Source organism: Myotis daubentonii, chromosome 2 (assembly GCF_963259705.1).
Source record: "Myotis daubentonii chromosome 2, mMyoDau2.1, whole genome shotgun sequence".
NCBI classification, from domain to species: domain Eukaryota; kingdom Metazoa; phylum Chordata; class Mammalia; order Chiroptera; family Vespertilionidae; genus Myotis; species Myotis daubentonii.
Genome location: NC_081841.1, coordinates 46,221,635 through 46,241,519, shown reverse-complemented (window position 1 = coordinate 46,241,519; position 19,885 = coordinate 46,221,635). Strand labels below are relative to the sequence as shown.

At 41.9% G+C, this 19,885-nt stretch overlaps 1 protein-coding gene across 5 annotated transcripts in view; it reads left to right on the top strand.

The window, feature by feature from the left end:
- NELL2 (neural EGFL like 2) overlaps positions 1–19,885 on the top strand; it is a 380,423-nt gene that overhangs the window by 353,177 nt on the left and 7,361 nt on the right. For all 5 annotated transcript variants that reach the window (XM_059682635.1, XM_059682632.1, XM_059682634.1 and 2 more), the window contains 3 exons: positions 13,720–13,913; positions 15,112–15,288; positions 16,817–17,041. In XM_059682635.1, the coding sequence (XP_059538618.1) occupies positions 13,720–13,913; positions 15,112–15,288; positions 16,817–17,041 (596 nt within the window). The remainder of the gene's footprint in view (positions 1–13,719; positions 13,914–15,111; positions 15,289–16,816; positions 17,042–19,885) is intronic.

Here is a 19,885-nt window from a genome sequence, read left to right as displayed (position 1 = left end):
GCCAAATATAATATACATAGTACATGATAACATATCACTTGCCTGGCAAAGTAAGAGATGTTTAGTGAATGTTTCATGTTGAATACAGAAGGTATGATTCCTGCTTGAAAGAGGATTTTAGTCTAATAGGAGCAGAAAACTCAACCAGATTATACTAAACTAGAGGCCCAGTGCACAGATTTGTGTACTGATGGGGTCCCTCGGCCTGGCCTGCGGGGATCAGGCTAAAACTGGCAGGCCAACATCCCCTGAGGGGTCTTGGATTGTTAGAGGGCACAGACCAGGCCGAGGGACCCCACTGGTGCACAAATCTGTGCACCAAGCCTGTAGTATGTATATAAGATCTTTGGTTAATCCCTTCCCACTCTCCCCCTTCCCCCCTTCCCTCTCAGATTCATCAGTTTGTTCCATGTTTCCATGCCTGTGCATTGAGCTTCTGCCCCCTGGTGGTCAGTGCATGTCATAGCTACCAGTTGAATGGTTGAATAGTCACTTAGGCATTTATATATATATATAGACTAGGGGCCCAGTGCATGAATTCATGCACCTTGAAAGGAACTGTGGGCCACAAGGCTGTGGTGGACATAGGGGCGGGTCTCGGCTCATCCTCCATGCCCCCACCCGGACCCTCCCACAGCGGCCCCCAGTCCCCTGTCTGCCAGCAACTCCACTCCCACCACTGCTGCTCCCACGCAGTAAGGGTGCTGGCCCTGCTCGCACCCGCTGACAGCACAGAGCAAAAGGGGCTGGCACCAGCAGCGGGTGCAAGCAGAGCTGGTGCCATCAGCAAGTGTGAGTGGTAGCTGCTGTCCCAATCGCCCCTCAGGAGCAGGGGGAGGTGGAGATGCCTGCAGGGGCGATCGGGACCGGTGCTGGACACCGGCAGCAGATGGTGCACGGGAGCAAAGAATTTTCAGTAACCACCAGAGGCTTGCCCCAATGACAGCAACCAGTGCTCGCCTTGGTCTGGTGCCCCCACTTACCTGCTCCACCATCCTGTCATGGCCGATGCCCACCAAGTTCCGGGCTCTGCCACCTCCTGTCGACGCCCACATGTTCCGCATGCGCCCCCTGGTGGTCAGTACATGTCACAACTACTGGTGGTTCAGTTGTTCTGCTGTTCCGTCTATTTGCAAATCAGAGTTTTCTATATATAGACAACTTACCATTAATTTTGAATCCATTTCAGTGAATTGACAAACAACTCTGCTTGTCTGTACCCTCTGTCAAGGGGCACAGTTTTTAAACAGCAGGCAGAGCCGAGTGAATAATTGTCAGGGAAACCACCCACACTGGAAGGATTTGCCATCAAATGTAGGCACAGGAATGGAGAATAAAAAAGATCTCAAAAAGTCATTTTTTCCATTTGTATTTACACTTTCATGGAGTAACAGCCTGAGAGAATAATGTGGCTAAAATGACAAAGTCAATGAGAGCCTTGGAGAAGCTAACTTAACAGTAGTTGACACCTAAATGATACGATGTCTTTTATCCCTGTGCCTCTAAAGGTTTTCACACAGAGAAAAGTGAAACAGACTTGCGTGATAGATGCCAAAGCTCCCAGCATGCTTTGCCAGCAGCCACAGAGCTCTGGACCTTGAGCAGAGGAGCCATCTGGATTTTTACGTAGGAATGGGAATACTAACACCTTACCAGGGGCTAAAGCCTGGCATCTGCATATAACCGTTTAACTTTGGTCTCAGGGCTTTCCCTTGCCCTTGTTAATGTTCCAGAGTAAGTACTTCCAGCCCCGTAGAGAATTCCAAGGACCAGAGCAGATCAAACTGTGATTTGGCTCTTCCCCGATAAACTATTTTGCCTGTATTCTGTAGTATATTATGAGAAAGAAGCCTTCCTTTTCTCTTTTATTTTTGATTACACACAAAAAGGATGAATATAAGCTGATTATAAATAAATCATACAGAAACATATACATGAAAGCTGAAAATGCATCTTTAGTTCATCCCCATTCCCCATCCCTTCCACTTCTTCTCTAGGGGTCATCTGTGTGTCATTCTGCTTGGTATCCTTGTACATCCTTTCACATATGAGTAGAAAACCACATAACTCTGCTATCTTACTTTACTTTACACTTGTAACTGCACTCACTGTTTTTTTTTTTAAATGTATGACCACAAATCTCAAGTGGGCTATATTTGTTATCTATTGATGCATAACAAATTACCCCCCAAACGTAGCTGCTGAAAACAACAAAAATTATCTCACAGCAGCTTAGATGTAAGCCTCTGGTTTGGGGCTTCTCATGAGGTTACAGTTAAGTGGTTGGCCAGTCCGTGGTCTCATCTTGAAGACCTGTCTGGGGGGGATTGGAGGTAATGGGAATCTCTTTCTGAGGTCACGCATGTGGCTATTGGCATGCCTTGTTTCCTTAGCACATGAGCCTCTCCATGGGGCTGCCTCAAGACATAGCAGCTGGCTTCCTTCCCCTGGAGTAAACAATTCATTAGAGAGCAAGTGCCCAAGATGGAAGCCACAGCTTTTTTATAACTTAACCTCAGATGTGACATGTCATCACTGTTCCTACATTTTGTTTGTTAGAAGTGACTCAATAAGTCTAGCCACATTCTGGGGGAGGGGATTATATAGGAGCCTAAATATTAAATGCTGAGGATCATTGGGGGCCATTGCCGGGGTCCAACCCCAGCAGGTCCAGGGGTCCCCAAAGGCGTGGACGGAGTCGGTGAAGAAGGAATGACACGGAGACAGTGTTCAGTTGATCAGCAGCCTAGCCAGGATCTCCAGCCAAGTTCTGGTCTCGATCTCCAGAGAGGGTCTGCTTCGGATCTCCAGCGAGGCTCTGCAGCCATGTTCCCTCGCTAGGTTCCCCAGCCAGGCTCTGTCCAGGTTCTCCAGTCAGGTTCAGTGTCCAGGTTCCAGTCAGGTTCTCCTGCCAATCTCTGTAGTCAGGTTCAGTCCAGGATCCCTTGCCATGTTCTCCTGCTAGGCTCTGTCTCTAGGCTCCGAGGCCAGTCCCTCTCCAGGATCCTCCGGCATGCTCTCTCCAGCGAAGTTCTTCTGTCTCTAGAGAACGTTCTGTGTAGGTTCTGTGCCTAGGCTCTGTCTCTCTTGGTTCTGTTCTAAGTTCTGAGTGTTTCTGTCTTGTTACAACTGTATTTATACCAGTTGATTCAATCCTATCAATCTCTATTACAAAGGTTAGGGCGTTTCTTATCTCCATTCCAGGGAGTAAAGATTATGTAGTTTAAGCATGATTGTTCGTAGTTAAAGGGATTAATTACCCGCCTGGCACTTAGTTGAGGGGTTTTATTCCCTCCCTAACTTCAGGGGAAAATCCCTACCTGGGGATTCAACCTTTCTCGGAGAGGTGACCTTGGTTAAAACACAGCGCCAAGAAGGTGAGCAAACATATTAAGAACCGTATGCCATATATGCCAGGTCCCTTGAAACAGCAAGGATGGACCGGCTCCCGGCAGGCCATCTTATAGGGCCGTCGGCATTGTCCAGCATTCCTGTATTATTTCCTTAGTAACTTTCCCCTGCAACTGTCTGATACAACCATTGCATACCTTTTCCAGTCTCCTCAAACCTTATATAGCACTTCCTTTCTCTTCATTTTTCTGTTGATGGTTGTTCTTATTTAACTGAGAAAACAGAAATACCTCACTTCTGCCCCAGGAGTTATACTGGATAACTCGTCTTTATCTGCTGCTTTCCCTCCCTCCTGTTTCACTGAATGAAGTTTTATTTTTCCTATCAAAAATTAAACCCTCCATTGTAACTTGCATCTCATTCCCTCTCACCTACATGAGGTCTCTGCCCTTGTACTATCCACTTTCTCTTCGACGTCATAAATACTCTTTTCCTACTGCATCATTCTCATTAGCATGCAAACAGCCTGGAGTAGCACCCACATTAAAAAAATAAAACAAAAACAAAGAAATTGTAACTTTCCTTGACATCACCCGATTCCCTATTTTTCTGTTCCCTTTTAGAGTAAAACTCTTTAAAAGAATTTTCTAGCCGTGTTACCTGTGCTTTCCTGCTTCCAGTGAAGCTGAGTGCCACTGCTGCCGTGAATGCTCTACTTCCGGGATTAATAACCATTTCCACTTGCCACTCCCACTGGTCTGTTACCCTCTTTGCTTGATGACTCAGTCATTTGGCCCAGTTGATCATTTCTTCCTCTTGAAACGATTTTCTTCACTTGGCTTTGAGGACAGCACTCTCTCCTGGCTTTCTCACAGACCCTACCAGCTTCTCCTTTCACGCACCTCAGCGTGAAATCCAAATCCTAACAATGATTTACAAAGGCCTATATGATACGGATGCGTGGCTTCCTTGACTCTTCTCAGATACACCAAACTGATTCCCTGCTCATGTGCTGTTCTTTTTGCCTGGAATGTTCTTCCCCCGCATCTTTGCCTGCTTTAAAAAAAAAAAAAGTTTAATGTAGATTTTCTCTAAAATGGCTTCTCCTGGACTCCCAGTTTAAAATAGCATCTTACCCCTGACACTATCACTTACCGTTTCACTTTTCTTCACAGAGGTTATAAATTTCCCTGAAATGTTTGTAGATATTAGTTTCCTTCCTTATTGTCTGCTATAGAGCATAAGCTTCAAGAGTCATAGACTTGCCTTGGCCAGTATGGCTCACTTAGTTGGAACATCATCCTATACACTAGTGATGGCGAACCTGCGACACGCGTGTCAGAGGTGACACACGAACTCATTTTTATGGGGGGGTTCATTTTTCTTTGTTAAATGGCATTTAAATATATAAAATAAATATCAAAAATATAAGTCTTTGTTTTACTATGGTTGCAAATATCAAAAAATTTCTATATGTGACATGGCACCAGAGTTAAGTTAGGGTTTTTCAAAATGCTGGCACGCTGAGCTCAAAAGTTTCGCCATCACTGCTATACACTGAAGGTGGCTGTTTGGTTTCCAGTCAGAGCACATACCCTGGCTACTGGTTCAATCCCCAGTCAGGGCATGTACAGGAGGCAACTGATCCATGTTTCTCACATCGATGTTTCTCTCTCTCTCTCTCTTCCTCCCCCCTTTCTCTCTTTAAAAGTCAATAAAAAAGCATATCTTCAGGTGAGGGAAAATTTTAAAAAAAGAGTCGTAGAATTTGTTTGCTTGTCAGTCATCAGTGTCTATAGCAGTAGAACCTAGTAGATAATATCTTTTATTTTTCTAATGACAACGATATGAGATGTATGATAGATGATATTTTAATCAGAAGTGTGTTAGGAACATAACCTATGTTAAAAGTAGATATATAGTATGATTGAGAGTAGCTAAGTTAGAAGTAAATATATATTTACATATATATAGTAATGATCAGGACAAAACATAATTAGTGCATTCATGAGTATTCAGAAAATAACAAGAAAAATTAAACTAGCCATTAAAGTAACACATAATAAAGATGAGGCTAATGAAGTAAAATATTGCATGGGATGCTTACACAGATGCTTACACAGAAACAGTTGAAATTCTTATTTTTTCAAAACCATAATTCTGGAATGATTATTCTTTTGTTATCTTCCAATAGAATTTATGATTACCACAGAAATATACTACCTTTTCAGAAGTCAGTGTGCTCTGAAGGAGTCTTTTAAAAAAACCCACCTATGCTATAAATTTTTTTTTAAAAATTTAAAGACTAAAATGCTTCTTCTGAACACCTATCCATTTACAGCAATTTCAGTGATTTATAGAATTGTAACATTAGTACATGGAAGGGTGCAGCTTTAAGAGGATAGTTATTTCTGAGAAGGTGCCATGTTTTTGTTGTTGAACAATAAAAAAAGAGCATTTCAAAGTGGACAAAGCCACAGCAGTGGATTTACAATTACTATGAAGTATGAGATTCATACCTGAAGACTTCAATAAATAACTATGCACCATTTCACTGTTTTTTAGGCTTCAGTTGTATAATCTACAACATACATGTTGGTAAGCTACATTCATACAAAGTGTATGCTGTTTTGTTCATTTATCTCAGAGGCATAGACACTTAATCCCCAGGTACTATGCCAGAGTAACATTTTCCTTGTCCACATCATCATTTCTATTGAGTCCGTATTTTTTCCATAGTAATATTTTATTTTCATGCCCACATTTCACTTTTTTGTCATTGCTCTCAGCTTGTAGAAGAGATAAAATTTGTATAACAAAAACTGTTACAGAAGATAGAATGTAGTGAGCATATATATATATATATATATATATATATATATCTATATATATATATATATATGTATATATATATCCTATCTAATAAAAGAGAAACATGGTAATTGGCGTATGACCGCTACCCTTCCCATTGGCTAATCAGCGAGATATGCAAATTAACTGCCAGCCAAGATGGCGGCCGGCAGCCAGGCAGCTTGAAACTAACATGAGGCTTGCTTGCTTCAGTGACGGAGGACTCCAACGTTCCCCGCCTGCCGCTGCAGGCCTCTGAGCTGGCAGTTTGAAACATAGTTACAAAAATAGAAGCTAAACAAAACCCCAGAAACCAGCTTTCAGCTAGCTGGGATCTCAGACCTGGAGTTGATACAGAGTTTCGATTGTAGAACTGAAACAAACCAGATACCTGCTTTCAGCAGCGGAGGCCTAAGAGCTGGAGCCTCAGAGCTAAAGCTGGCTCAGAATTTAAAAAAAGAAAGAAAAAAAGGAGCAGTTGGGAGCTTCAGTCCCAGCCTGAAAACAGCCCTCAGCCCCTCACCCAGACTGGCCAGGCACCCCAGTGGGGACCCCCACCCTGATCCGGGACACCCTTCAGGGCAAACCAGCCAGCCCCCACCCATGCACCAGGCCTCTATCCTATATAGTAAAAGGGTAATATGCCTCCCAGCACCGGGATCAGCGGAGCGGCGAGGCCTCCCAGCACCGGGATCAGCGCGACAGGGGGCAGCGCCCAAACCCCCTGATCGCCTTGCGACTCTGTGTGTGACGGGGGGGGGGGGGGGGGGCACAACCTCCCTATCCTCCCTGCTCTGTTCGTGACAGGGGAAGGCGCCCAACCCCCTGATCAGCCCTGCTCTGTACCTGATAGGGAGGAGCTCCCCAACCCCCTGATCGGCCCTGCTCTGTGTGTGACAGGGTGCGGCGCCCCAACCCCCCCACCCCCCACGGGCCCTGCTCTGTGTGTGACAGGGTAGAGCCATAACCTCCCCATCGACCCTGCCCTGAGTGTGACAGTGGCGGCGCCCCAACCCCGTGATCGGCCCTTCTCTGTGCGTGACAGGGGTGAGCTCCCCAACCCCCTGCTGGGCCCTGCTCTGTGCGTGACAGGGGGGAGCTCCCCAACCCCCTGATTGACCCTGCTCTGTGCGTGACAGGGGGGAGCTCCCCAACCCCCTGATCGGCCCTGCTCTGTGCGTGACAGGGGGTGGCACCGCAACCTCCCCATCAACCCTGCCTTGAGTGTGACAGGGGGCGATGCCCCAACCCCCCAATCGGCCCTACCCTGAGCGTGACTGAGGGTGGCATCACAACCTCCCAATCCGCCCTGCTCTGTGCATGACAGGGGGCGGCGCCCCAATTCCCCAATCGGCCCTGCTCTGAGCCTGACCAGGGGCTGCACCTAGGGATTAGGCCTGCCCTCTGCCAGCAGGTCGTTATCTCCCGAGGGGTCCCAGACTGTGAGAGGGCACAGGCCGGGCTGAGGGACCCCCCTTCCCCCCCGAGTGCACAAATTTTTGTGCACCGGGCCTCTAGTATATATATTTCTTTATTGATTTCAGAGAGGAAGGGAGAAGGAGAGAGAGATAGAAACATCAATGATGAGAGAGAATCATTGATCGGCTGCCTCCTGCATGTCCCGCACTGGGGCTCGAGCCCACAACCCAGGCATTTGCCCCTGGCTAGAATCGAACCTGGGACCCGTCAGTCCACAGGTGCCGGGGTCCAACCCCAGCAGGTCCAGGGGTCCCCAAAGGCGTGGACGGAGTCGGCGAAGAAGGAAGGGCACGGAGACAGCGTTCAGTTGACCTTGGTTAAAACACATAGTGCCAAGAAGGTGAGCAAACATACTAAGAAAAGTATGCCATATATGCCAGGTCCCTTGAAACAGCAAGCATGGACCGGCTCCCGGCAAATTCCCCCTTTTTTATTTTTTAAAAGCAGGCATTAAAAAGAAAAACCTCAAATGCTCTCTTGTATCCATTTTAAGAGTAGGATTGGCGCTTTCCACTATTACCTGAGTCCTGATCTATCACCCCAGGGAGAGCTTGCCAATCCTGCACTTTCCCGGGGTGGAAAGGCTGCAGTGGGGTTAAGGATAAGGCTCCTTGGGCCTACCTCCTCCCATGCCTTTACATTTACCTTTCCTTCCTCAGAAAAGCATGGACATACTTCTTGTATAAAACGTTCTGTCTGACTGGGAGTAACCTTAATTCCTCTGCTAGCAAGCATATGTGTTAAAAGATCAATACAGAGTCTTTTTTCTTTAGACTCAGTATGGCACATCTTCTCAATCTAAGGATCAATACAGAGTCTTCTTTCTTTGGATTCAGTATGGCACATCTTCTCAATCTAAGTTCTGTACTATCCACCTTCTTACCCTACTCTCTATAGGGGGGTTTGCAGCACCCTGGTGGAGTCCTATCCGTCCCGAATGTGGGGGTTCTCAATGGGGGGGGGCCTTACCTAAGGGAATCCTGTTCCAGGGGTTCCCAAAGGTGTGGACGGAGTAGGCGAAGACTATCCACCCTCTTCCTATGGTGGAGTCCTATCCATCCCGAGTGTGGGGGGGGGCTTACCTAAGGGGTCCCTGTTCGGGCGCCATATGCCGGGGTCCAACCCCAGCGGGTCCAGGGTTCCCCAAAGGTGTGGACGGAGTTGGCGAAGAAGGAATGACACAGAGATAGCGTTCAGTTGATCAGCAGCCTAGCCAGGATCTCCAGCCAAGTTCTGGTCTGGATCTCCAGAGAGGTTCTGCTTAGGATCTCCTGCCAGGTTCTGTCCAGGTTCTCCAGCCAGGTTCGGTCACCAAGTTCTAGTCAAGTTCTCTTGCCAATTTCTGTAGTCAGGTTCAGTCCAGGATCTTTTGCCATGTTCTCTCCAGCGAAGTTCTTCTGTCTGTAGGTTCTGTGTAGGTTCTGTCTTCTGAATTCTGTCTCCTGAGTTCTGTGTTCTAAATTCTGTCTCTCTCTGTCTGGTTACATCTGTATTTATACCAGTTGATTCAATCCTATCAATCTCTATTCCAAAGGTTAGGGCGTTTCTTATCTCCATTCCAGGGAGTAAAGATTATGTAGCTTAAGCATGATTGTTCGTAGTTAAAGTGATTAATTACCCGCCTGGCACTTAATTGAGGGGTTTTATTCCCTCCCTAACTTCAGGGGAAAATCCCTACCTGGGGATTCAACCTTTCTCGGAGAGGTGACCTTGGTTAAAACACAGCACCAAGAAGGTGAGCAAACATATTAAGAACCGTATGCCATATATGCCAGGTCCCTTGAAATAGCAAGGATGGACTGGCTCCCGGCAAATTCCCCCTTTTTTATTTTTTAAAAGCAAGCATTAAAAAGAAAAACCTCAAATGCTCTCTTGTATCCATTTTAAGAGTAGGATTGGCGCTTTCCGCTATTACCTGAGTCCTGATCTATCACCCCAGGGAGAGCTTGCCAATCCTGCACTTTCCCAGGGTGGAAAGGCTGCAGTGGGGTTAAGGATAAGGCTCCTTGGGCCTACCTCCTCCCATGCCTTTACATATCCGGCTCCAGGCACACAGGCTGATGCTCTATCCACTAAGCCAAGTCGACCAGGGCTGTAGTGAGCTTTTTAGTGGAAGAGAAAGCTACAAGTTTGAAAATGATAAATATTTCAGAAAAATATAAATTCAGGGCTATAAGACAACAAAGAGAGAAATTATTTCCTGTTTGGGATCAAGAAAGGCTTGAGTATCTAGCCTTTGTTTTAGGACTTCAAGTCGGGTTCGATTATTCGCAAGGTGAGATAGGAAAAGAGAATGCAAGCAAAGGAAATAAGTTTCAATGCCTTATGAAGAAGTTTAAACTGGAAGTCTGAAGGACAATTTTTGAGAAAGGAAATGATGAAAGTATACCTTCACTAAATTCATATTTCAGCGCAGTCCTTTTTCTGAACTCCAGCCCCATATATCCAATTACTTACGGGTAAGACAGTTCTACTTGGAAGCCCCGAGGAAAGTGTAATTCAGTTTTCTAAACTAACTCATGTCTTTCCTCATCCCTGCCACCCATTTCTACTCCTCAGCAAAATCTTGCTTTTCTCTCTGGAAATATCATCAACCACATCTTCTAGGCCAGAAATCTGAACATCGTTCATGATCGCTACCTTTCCCTAATCTTTAAAGCCAAAAAGTCACTATGTTGCTTTATCTTTGTCGTTTTCTTTCTTGGAAGATTGTACCGTTATTGTTTCCTTCTGTGAATCCCCACTGCTCCCCTTCAGTACGGCACTGTGCTTCAGAGCACAGACTTGGAGACTGACTGCGTGGTCTTTCCAGACCTTACTGACTGTGTGACCTTAGGGATGTTATGCAACACTTCTATGCCCAGTTTCCTGATCTGTACAAAGGGGATAATAACTGCCCCTTCCTCAGTGTGGTGAGGATCAAATGAGCCATGATATGAAAGTACTTAGAATCGGGGAATACCAAGCACTATATACGGGTTTGCTTTTATGAGATGACCATCTTTTGCATGGACTACTGAAAGAGCCTATTGATTATTCTCCTGGTTTCCAATTCTAATCCACTCAAATCCCTTTCCCAATATGAAACCAAAGGAAACTTTCTAAAATGGATATCTGATTATGATTTTTTTGAATTCTCTAAAATGACATTATATTGTCTTTATGATAAAGTTCACATTTCTTAACATGACCTTTATCTGGGCCCTGTCTACCTCTTTAGCTGCATGTTTACCAATTCTGCTCTCCCTGGACGTTCAAGTCATAGCAACATTTCTATTCCTTAAATACATCTCAATGGCTCTAAACATTGTGTCTTTGAAAATACTTGCCTCTGATTTGACCACTCCTTACCATTTCTTTGCTTGAGTAAAGTTCATTCATAGTTTAGTTGTTACACCCGGGGAGTGTGTATGTGGGCAGAAGATCCTACAAGACCTTCCAAAGAAGCATGTGATAGGAGGCAAGTAAAGAAAATTCACCAGGGAGAGGAAATAAACTATGTCAAATGTTGCTGCTCGATCAGGTTAGATGAGAACTGAGACTTGACCATTGGATTTAGCAACATTATTTTTTAATCACTCACTAAAGGAGTTATCGATATTTTTAAGGTTGGAATTTTTACATTCCATAGTTGGTTTTTCAAAGCAGAATATATTCCCTTTATGCATATTTAATTTAGGAAATATACATTAAGTAAAACTGAATTCCAACATTCCATCTGCCACTCAATTGAAAATAGCCTCTGCCATGAGAAACCCAGTGTAGAGAAGCAGAAGAGGCAAGATGAGTTCAAATTATTTCAAATCCCATTGGATAACAAAAGATAATGCTTAGTCCATTACGGTGTTTCTGCCTACACATTTCTCCACGTATGACAAGTGCATGCCAGCCTGTTGTGAGCAGCTTTTTAGTCTACTTTTTAAAATTGTTATGGGTGTCCCTTCTTTCAGAGCATGGAGGTTCCTAGACATCTCTTTTTTGTCTGCCGAGGACTCTCTCTGCCCAGAAGGGGAAAAAAGCATTACCTTTTATCAGAGCTTTTACTTTAAATGTCAGGCAAAATGAAAAGATTATAAAAATCCAGCCATAGCCATTGATGGAATATTGTTGTTAATAGCATGTATTTAAAGCGCTATGTAGGAAGAGGTTTTTGTAGAATTTGTGGTCAAAGGGACCAAATAGCTTACCATTAATGTTTATCCTGCTTACTATAATTCCTAATTATAAGAGTATTTAATGGGAGATGAAGATCAACTCATCAAATATACCTTATTATTCTGAACAGACCAAATATAGAGCTACTTTAAAACTTTTATTTCCATTACCAGGAGAACATTTTATCTGCTCTGAAAAAAATATATATTAATTAGTGTACTTTAAAACTATTTCAAAGTATCCTCATACTGGCTAACGATTCTCCTTTTGATCATCTATAATAATAAAAGCATGATATGCAAATTAGACTGGACAGCCAAACGTCCTTCCAGATGTCCTTCTGGACAAAGCCGTGGCGGTTGCAAGGGCCAAGGGCAGGCAGCCATGTGGCAGCTGGCAGCAGTGGCAGGGTGATGGGGGTGGTGCCTTCCCCTGATCAGCCTGGTCGCCTCCTGCAGAGGACATCCCCTGAGGGCTTCCGGACTGTGAGAGGGGGCAGGCTGGGCTGAGGGACACACCTGCCCAGTGCATGAATTTTCGTGCACCAGGCCTCTAGTAGTCTATAATTATAAGCAGTATTATCCTTGGCAAATCAATCTAATAATAATAGTTCATTGTAGTTACAATAAAAAAAATCTTTCAGCCATTGTGTCAATTCATAGGTTTCTTGAGATGGGAGCTAATAAAAAAATTAAAGTAAATAGAGAGGCATATATCATGTGGCTTATTTTCAGGGATGCATATATAACAAAACTTAAGTATTTAAGATTTTAAATATGGTTAAACTATAATGTTGATTAGTCCATGTACCCAATATTGTTGAAATCAAACCACTTAAGAAAGATATTTACTAAAGTCTGTTTTTAAAGTTTGAAGGAAAATCAGTGTATATTCCTCCCACTTAAGAGCTACACATTCCGTCTTCTCTCTAACCCACTTTCCCTGTTAAGATTTAATTCTTTCTTCCTGGACCTTTGCCCAGAGGAAACAGATGAAATGGGAAATAACTGCTTACTGCCACTCATACTATATCCTTGAAATGTATTTTGGCTTGTGACCTTTAAATTATGGGGATAAATAAAATGAATCATGTCTCTCCTATGGCCCTGATCTGTGGGTCATGATGCTTGCTTTTCATCTGTATGAAAATGCTGGAGGCTGTGATGGCCATGGACTGGGTGAGGTCGGGTGAAGAAGGGGCAGTTGCCAATTGAGTCAGGCAGGAGATGAAATGATCATCTGAAATGGAAAAGTTAACAAGTGGTGGATTCTTTGTGAGAGACATGGTAATTGTTGATGGTACCTTGCCCTTCTGTGGGTGAAGAGAAGGTATAAGGACAATGTGGAAATTCCGAGTCTGTAAGGGAAGAACACCTAAGCAGAATGCTGAAAAGAACTTATATGTGGGAGCCCTGGCTGTGTGAATAGGGCTTGAAATTGAATAAAATGCCTCAGGCTTTCCCTGACATTTTATCTCCCACTAAGAAAGGATTTTCTGTAGGTACCATTTAAACATTGAGAATGATTTCCTCGATGAAAAATCATAGGCACTTTTAGAATTTCACTGCCACCTATTTTTGTTTGATAAAGTGAGTCCTATTCTTAACTTTCAAAAAACGTGTTTCATAAAGCCCAATGGTATTTACAGAGATATAAAAGTCAAAAATGTAAGCAAGGTTATTTGGTGTTCAAAATCAAGTGTGACGATTTTCCTGTGAAATCCCTAGCTGATGAGCTATGCTTTAGTCAGCATTTAGTAGGAAGTGCATGCCAGTAAGATGAAAATGAATGTATGCTCCATGTCAGGACACAACTTGCCTGACTGCCGTGGTTGGAACTGAGCGTATTCTAAGCACAGGGCCTGCTGCCTTTTCTTGGCCGTAGATATCGATGAGTGTGGGACCGGCAGGCACAGCTGCACCAATGATACCATTTGCTTTAACTTGGATGGTGGATATGATTGCCGATGTCCTCATGGAAAGAATTGTACAGGGGACTGCATCCATGATGGAAAAATTAAGCACAACGGTCAGATTTGGGTGTTGGAAAATGACCGGTGCTCTGTGTGCTCATGTCAGGTTAGTATCAATAACAATTTTTCATCATTTCTATTGAGGTGTGATGTGCATAGATTTCAAGTGAACAGCTTAATGAACTTAGAAAAATTCATATGTCCATATAGCCACCATTAGTATTAATATAATGTTTTCATCTACCCAAACAGTTGCCTCTGTCCTTTCTTAGTTAGTCCCATATCCCTAGCCCCAAGAAAACACCTCATTAAATGGAACCATGTAGTATATACTCCTTTGTGTTTGTCTTCTTTCTCTCAGCTTTATGTTTTTGACATTCATTGGTATTCATGGCATATATCAGCAAAGCAATCCTTTTTATTGTTGAATAGTATTCCATTGTATGCAAATGCCACAATGTGTTTACCTGTCACTTGATGAAATGTTGTTGCTAACTATGCTATTGCTTTCATAGTCACACCACATTTGAATGAATGCATAAATGAAGCCAGAATGGGCATGCGATGGCCTAGGAATGAAAAATACCTATTTGGGATATATTTTAGTTTTAGTTAGATGTTCTGTTACATGTAACCAGTTAATAAATGGAGACTTAAATTTTAGTTAAATGAATAATACTATGTACCAAGGTCTCAATAAAAGAAGTTGAAAACAGTTTGTACAAAAACATGAGGTCGAAAATATTCCATAAACTTAATAATATGTAAGACTTGTTGACTAGCTACTAAATACACATGCCCTAACAAAACAAAATTTAGTTAGCATTCAAATTACTATCCTCATAAACAAGTACATGTATACACACACACACACACACACACACACATATATATATGTGTGTGTGTGTGTGTATATATATATATATATATATATATATATATATATATATATACATTTATATAAACATAAGGGTCATGTAGTGGTTATTATTGTATATAGGACATTTCTGGAAAATTTCTTTTTCTGCAAAAAGTATGTAGGAAGGAAATGGAAAGTTCTCCAGCATGAGTAGTTTCTGTACGTTAGCTACAAAATGGAACTTTAAAGAAAATCAATTATATTGGATAAACAGTGCAAATTATCTCAACTTTCAAATCAACATCTAAGATTTATATATGTATATATAATATATGTCTAATATATATTATATGTGTGTGTGTACACACACAGACATGCACATATGTATGTTAGCATATTGAGAGATGGAAGCTTTTGATAAATGCTTTTCTTCCTTCTCATACAGAATGGATTTGTGATGTGTCGACGGATGGTCTGTGACTGTGAGAATCCCACGGTTGATCTTTTTTGCTGCCCTGAATGTGACCCAAGGCTTAGCAGTCAGTGCCTCCATCAAAATGGGGAAACCTTGTACAACAGCGGGGACACCTGGATCCAGAATTGCCAGCAGTGCCGCTGCTTGGTGAGTTTACTGCAAGAAGTCCAGGAAGAGTTTAGGCCCAGAATCTAAATAGGAAAACAACCTTGCCCTCCGCAACCCACCAGGACACAGCACCTGGCCATAGTGTCAGCAGTTACAACAAGTGAACCAGGTTAGGACGGCAACCTATGTGTCAGGACCTGAGAAGGATACTCTGGGGTACACATGATGCACCATGTCGTGTATATTTCCAGAGAATATCTGAGCTCAAAAGAAGAGAAGACTCTCCCAGCTTCCTTGGTCTCATTCAGGGTGGACTTACGCAGGCTCTAGCATCTAGAACAGATACCTAATGGCATATAGTATGCACTTACTAAATGTTTGTTATGAATACAACAGTGGCATTCATGAAGAAAATCATTTTGTTTCCAAGTGGAACTTTTGTTAATCCATTTCTATCAGTCATACTGAGACTTTAAAAAATAAAAACAAAAAGAAATCACTCTTTTCCCTTCTAAAGATTGTTACTGTTGATGCTCTTTTTGGGGAGCACCCAGTTTTAGACATAATATGGGTATATTATAAATACTTATTTGAATGTTAGAATTGAATGTCTGTATATATTTATGAAACTTCTACTGGAAATGATAGGTCAAAAAGAAAATCTAGACTTGATAAAGAAAATACCAGTCATTTTTTTTTTCATTTGCCCAATTTCTTCTTTCTTTCTAGTGGTGCAAATGAAAAAGGAAAATTTGGTCTATGTGTCTTTATGGAAGAAAGTTTCACAGATGCTACATTTAAAGTTATGGCTAGTTTTCTTTCTATTTGTGTGAGGATATTTTTAAGGTAGTGCTCTCTTTTTATACTTTCAACCCCCAAAAAATCAATTGAGAGAACAAGGTCAGCTTCTGTGCCTGAAGGCTGCTTTCATCTCTAAAACCAGGAGATTCAGAATTATGGAGAAAATAGGAAACAGGTAGGAACTACATTTTAGAAAGACCCAATTCATACAGCTTTCCCAGGTGGAAAAAAAATGACTAAAATCAGTTCCTAATTTGCCCCTTCCTCCCACCCCCATACCTAGAAACATATAAACGAACAAGAAAAACTGTCATATTTCTTACATATTTCAGTTTATTTTCTCATAAATGGACAAAATTTTATTTTATGCAGAAGGGAATAAATGTGAAGTTGGGGGGGAAATATCAAAAGAATTTTAAAAAAGGATGGTATAGGCAACAAGTTTAATAAAAATCTCTTCCATAAATAGTTCTCCTTTTTCATAGGAAAGATAGGGGCATGCAAATTTGATTGTTTTAAGAGAATGGTTTTTGGTTTTGTTTTATTGTTTTATTGTTGTTCTTGTTTAATTGATGAAGGCCAGTTTAAAATTCAGCTGCAGGGTAGGCCTCCCGGGTGAGTGCACGATGCTCAGCCTATGAGGTCTGAGCATACATGCCCTCCAGGTCCATTGCCTGTGCAGTGAACACCATGCTCCCTCCCTCCTGCCTCCTCCCCTGCCCACCGTCCCTGCCCCTCCGCCCTGGCACCTCTGCTTTCCTTACAGCAAGGGGAAGTGGACTGCTGGCCCCTGCCTTGCCCAGAGGTGGAATGTGAATTCAGCGTGCTCCCGGAGGGTGAGTGCTGCCCGCGCTGTGTCACCGACCCCTGCCAGGCCGACACCATCCGCAATGACATCACCAAAACTTGCCTGGACGAGATGAATGTGGTGCGCTTCACTGGCTCCTCCTGGATCAAACATGGCACGGAGTGCACTCTCTGCCAGTGCAAGGTAAAGCCGTTCCATCCGGGGTGGGAGCTCTCGGCCAGCTGCTCCCCGAGCTCAGAGATAGTAATGGCCTAACCTGGCCACGGGAACATATTTCATGTCCTATTTATTGTTCCAGGGGGGGTGGGAAGTGGTGATCAGCTTTGTTAGTTCCAAGGCTGAAGGTCATGTGCATCCTTCAAGAATATACGGTCATGGAGCAGGAGGCACAGAAAGTATAACCAGAACAGAAACGACCTACTCGCCCTAAAGTACCTAACTGTACACATATTTAAAAAAACAGACAACAACACAAAAAACCCTACAACACCAAACTTCATGTTACTTCTTTCAGAATAGAACACAATATTATTTTATTGATTTTTATCTGGTCCTTTTATAAGGATTGTAAGATGCACCAACCAAGTAGATATATTGCATTTTCTAAAGTGGAAATCAATGAGGCAAAAATGGGCATAGTTCTTGGTTTGTGGTGATCAGTTACATTGAGCTGTTATTTTAAGATCTGTTATTTACCATATTTTATTCCTACAGTTGGACAAAAATCATTAAAAATATTTTTCTTCTCATCATAAGGAAAGAGAGCATTGTGCTTCATCAGCAAGATCACACCTGCAGAGAACGTAGACATAGTCTGTAGAGTGCATAGATAGTGACAAACTTGGAAGCATTCTTCTTTGATGATTGTAGAAACATTTGATTCAGAAGTCATTGTTCTTCATAGTCATAATTTTGGAATGAACACTAAGACTAAGTAAAAAATCTGGAAGGCGTAATAGCAACAAGAAAGCAAAGATGTCCGATTTTTCCCGGCATAGCACAGCCAGATATCTACAACCACTCTGGTTGATTAAGTGACCATTTCCATTTAAAAATAATTTTTCATGGAGCAATTTAATTCAGATTCACTTCATACAAATTCTTCCTATGTGGCCTGATGTAACAGGACAAAGAAATGTAAAATGTGTTAAGTCTGGAGAAATTATTGTCTATTTTAACCCCAAATTTCTAGCTCTTTCAATCACATAATTTGTCAATCAAGCAGTTTTTTGAGTGAACATTTAATACTGTTTTCTGAAAGTACATTGGCAAATTTTACTACTGTTAAGAAGTTACTAATATATATATATATATATAATTATTATATATAAATATATATAATAATAATATATATGCAATGTAATATATATATATATGAAATATGGGTACATTTAACAGTTCATATCTAGAAACTTAAGCATTAATGACCAATAGGGAAATACTTTCTGACATTAAATTACCAAATAAATTTGAGTCCCCTTATACTCTTTATCTGTTAGATTATTGTTCTGAGCAGTGACAACAAAAATGTATACTGGATAAAGAATGAAAAACACACAAATATGGCTCAGACAGATGCTTCCAATAAGAAAAATGCATTCAGGAATAGGCAGAAAAACAAAATGTTTTCTGGGGCAAAGAGCATGAATGAGCTTGTCATTCACTGCCTTATAAACAACTACTAGGATTTTTTGGCTCATGGTAGGAATGTGTTCCAGAAAGTGTATTTTGGCATTAAACTCATTTTTGTCAGGTAAGTGCTGATTCTGAGAAGTTACTAATTCATGCTGTTTTCCTTTTCCCTTCTTATTAAATATGAGTTGTAAGAATCTGCTCAACTTTACCAAATTTATCCTGAATACTTATTTTTATTATGTTTATGTTGTGTTCTTTTAAAAATAAAATTTATGTAAAACGGCTTCCAGATATTGTGCTGGAGGTGAGCATTCTTCATAATTTGGTGTTTTCAGAGCACCGTTTTTACTTACCTATCTGTCCTACCCTTCTCTGGGTTATTCATTTTAGTCAATAAAAATGAATTGCGTGGGGTATTGTGCTAGCAGCAAGGCTAAAATGATAAGCAAATACAGACACTATCATTCCTGGAAATTATTGCCTAGCTTCTTATTGTCTAGAGCTGTCTGTCTAATGCAGTAGTCAGTAGTTACATGTGGCCACGTAACTTAATTAAAATTAAATAAATTAAAACTCAATTTCTCAGTCAACTAGCCACATTTCAACCTCTTAAAAGCCACATGTGGCTAGTGGCTATCATATTAGATAGAATATATAGAGAACGTGTCTGTCAGCACGCAACCTTCCATTGGATAGGACAGGTCTAGAGGTGAATGCAGTGTCTGGAATCAGAGTAAACACTCAATAAATATTGACTGTTATTGGAATAAATAGACATTAATTAAGTCATGAAACAGAAAAAGACATTACAAACTGTCATGGATACTCTGAAGAAAAAGGGCACTGGGTTGAGAGGCTGTACAGCATGTGAACCAGTTACTGCTTGAGGAAGTGACGTTGGAGAGGAGATCTGAGGAGTTAGGAGTTAGCTGGATGGAACGATTTTTAAAAAAATCATTCCCTTTTTTGTCTTCAAAGTTAATTCACTTAGGTTAAAAAATGTTTTCTCCACTCAGAAGTTTGATTTCTGAGTCAAAAATTAATTACTAAGGTTGCCTTTCCTAAATCTAATAGATGCCCATCCTATGATGGGTCAGAGTGCTTTCAGGCAATTATACTTTTGAGCTCCAAACAAAAGAGAGCTGTATCATTGAGAAATGAGGAGAGAGGAGGGATTAGAGGGTCCTTCCCTCTAATAAATAAAACACTGAGCAGGACACTTTGGAAATGATAAACCGGAGGGGGGGGCAGGGCGGGAGGGCGGGGGCACTTTTAACTTCTAGGGAGAATCTAGATGTAATACTGAAATAATTGAGATATTAGAAAAAAATAGAATTTTATAAGAATGATGCTCCTAACTTTCTAAATGTTGCCTTCATCTATCAAAACAGC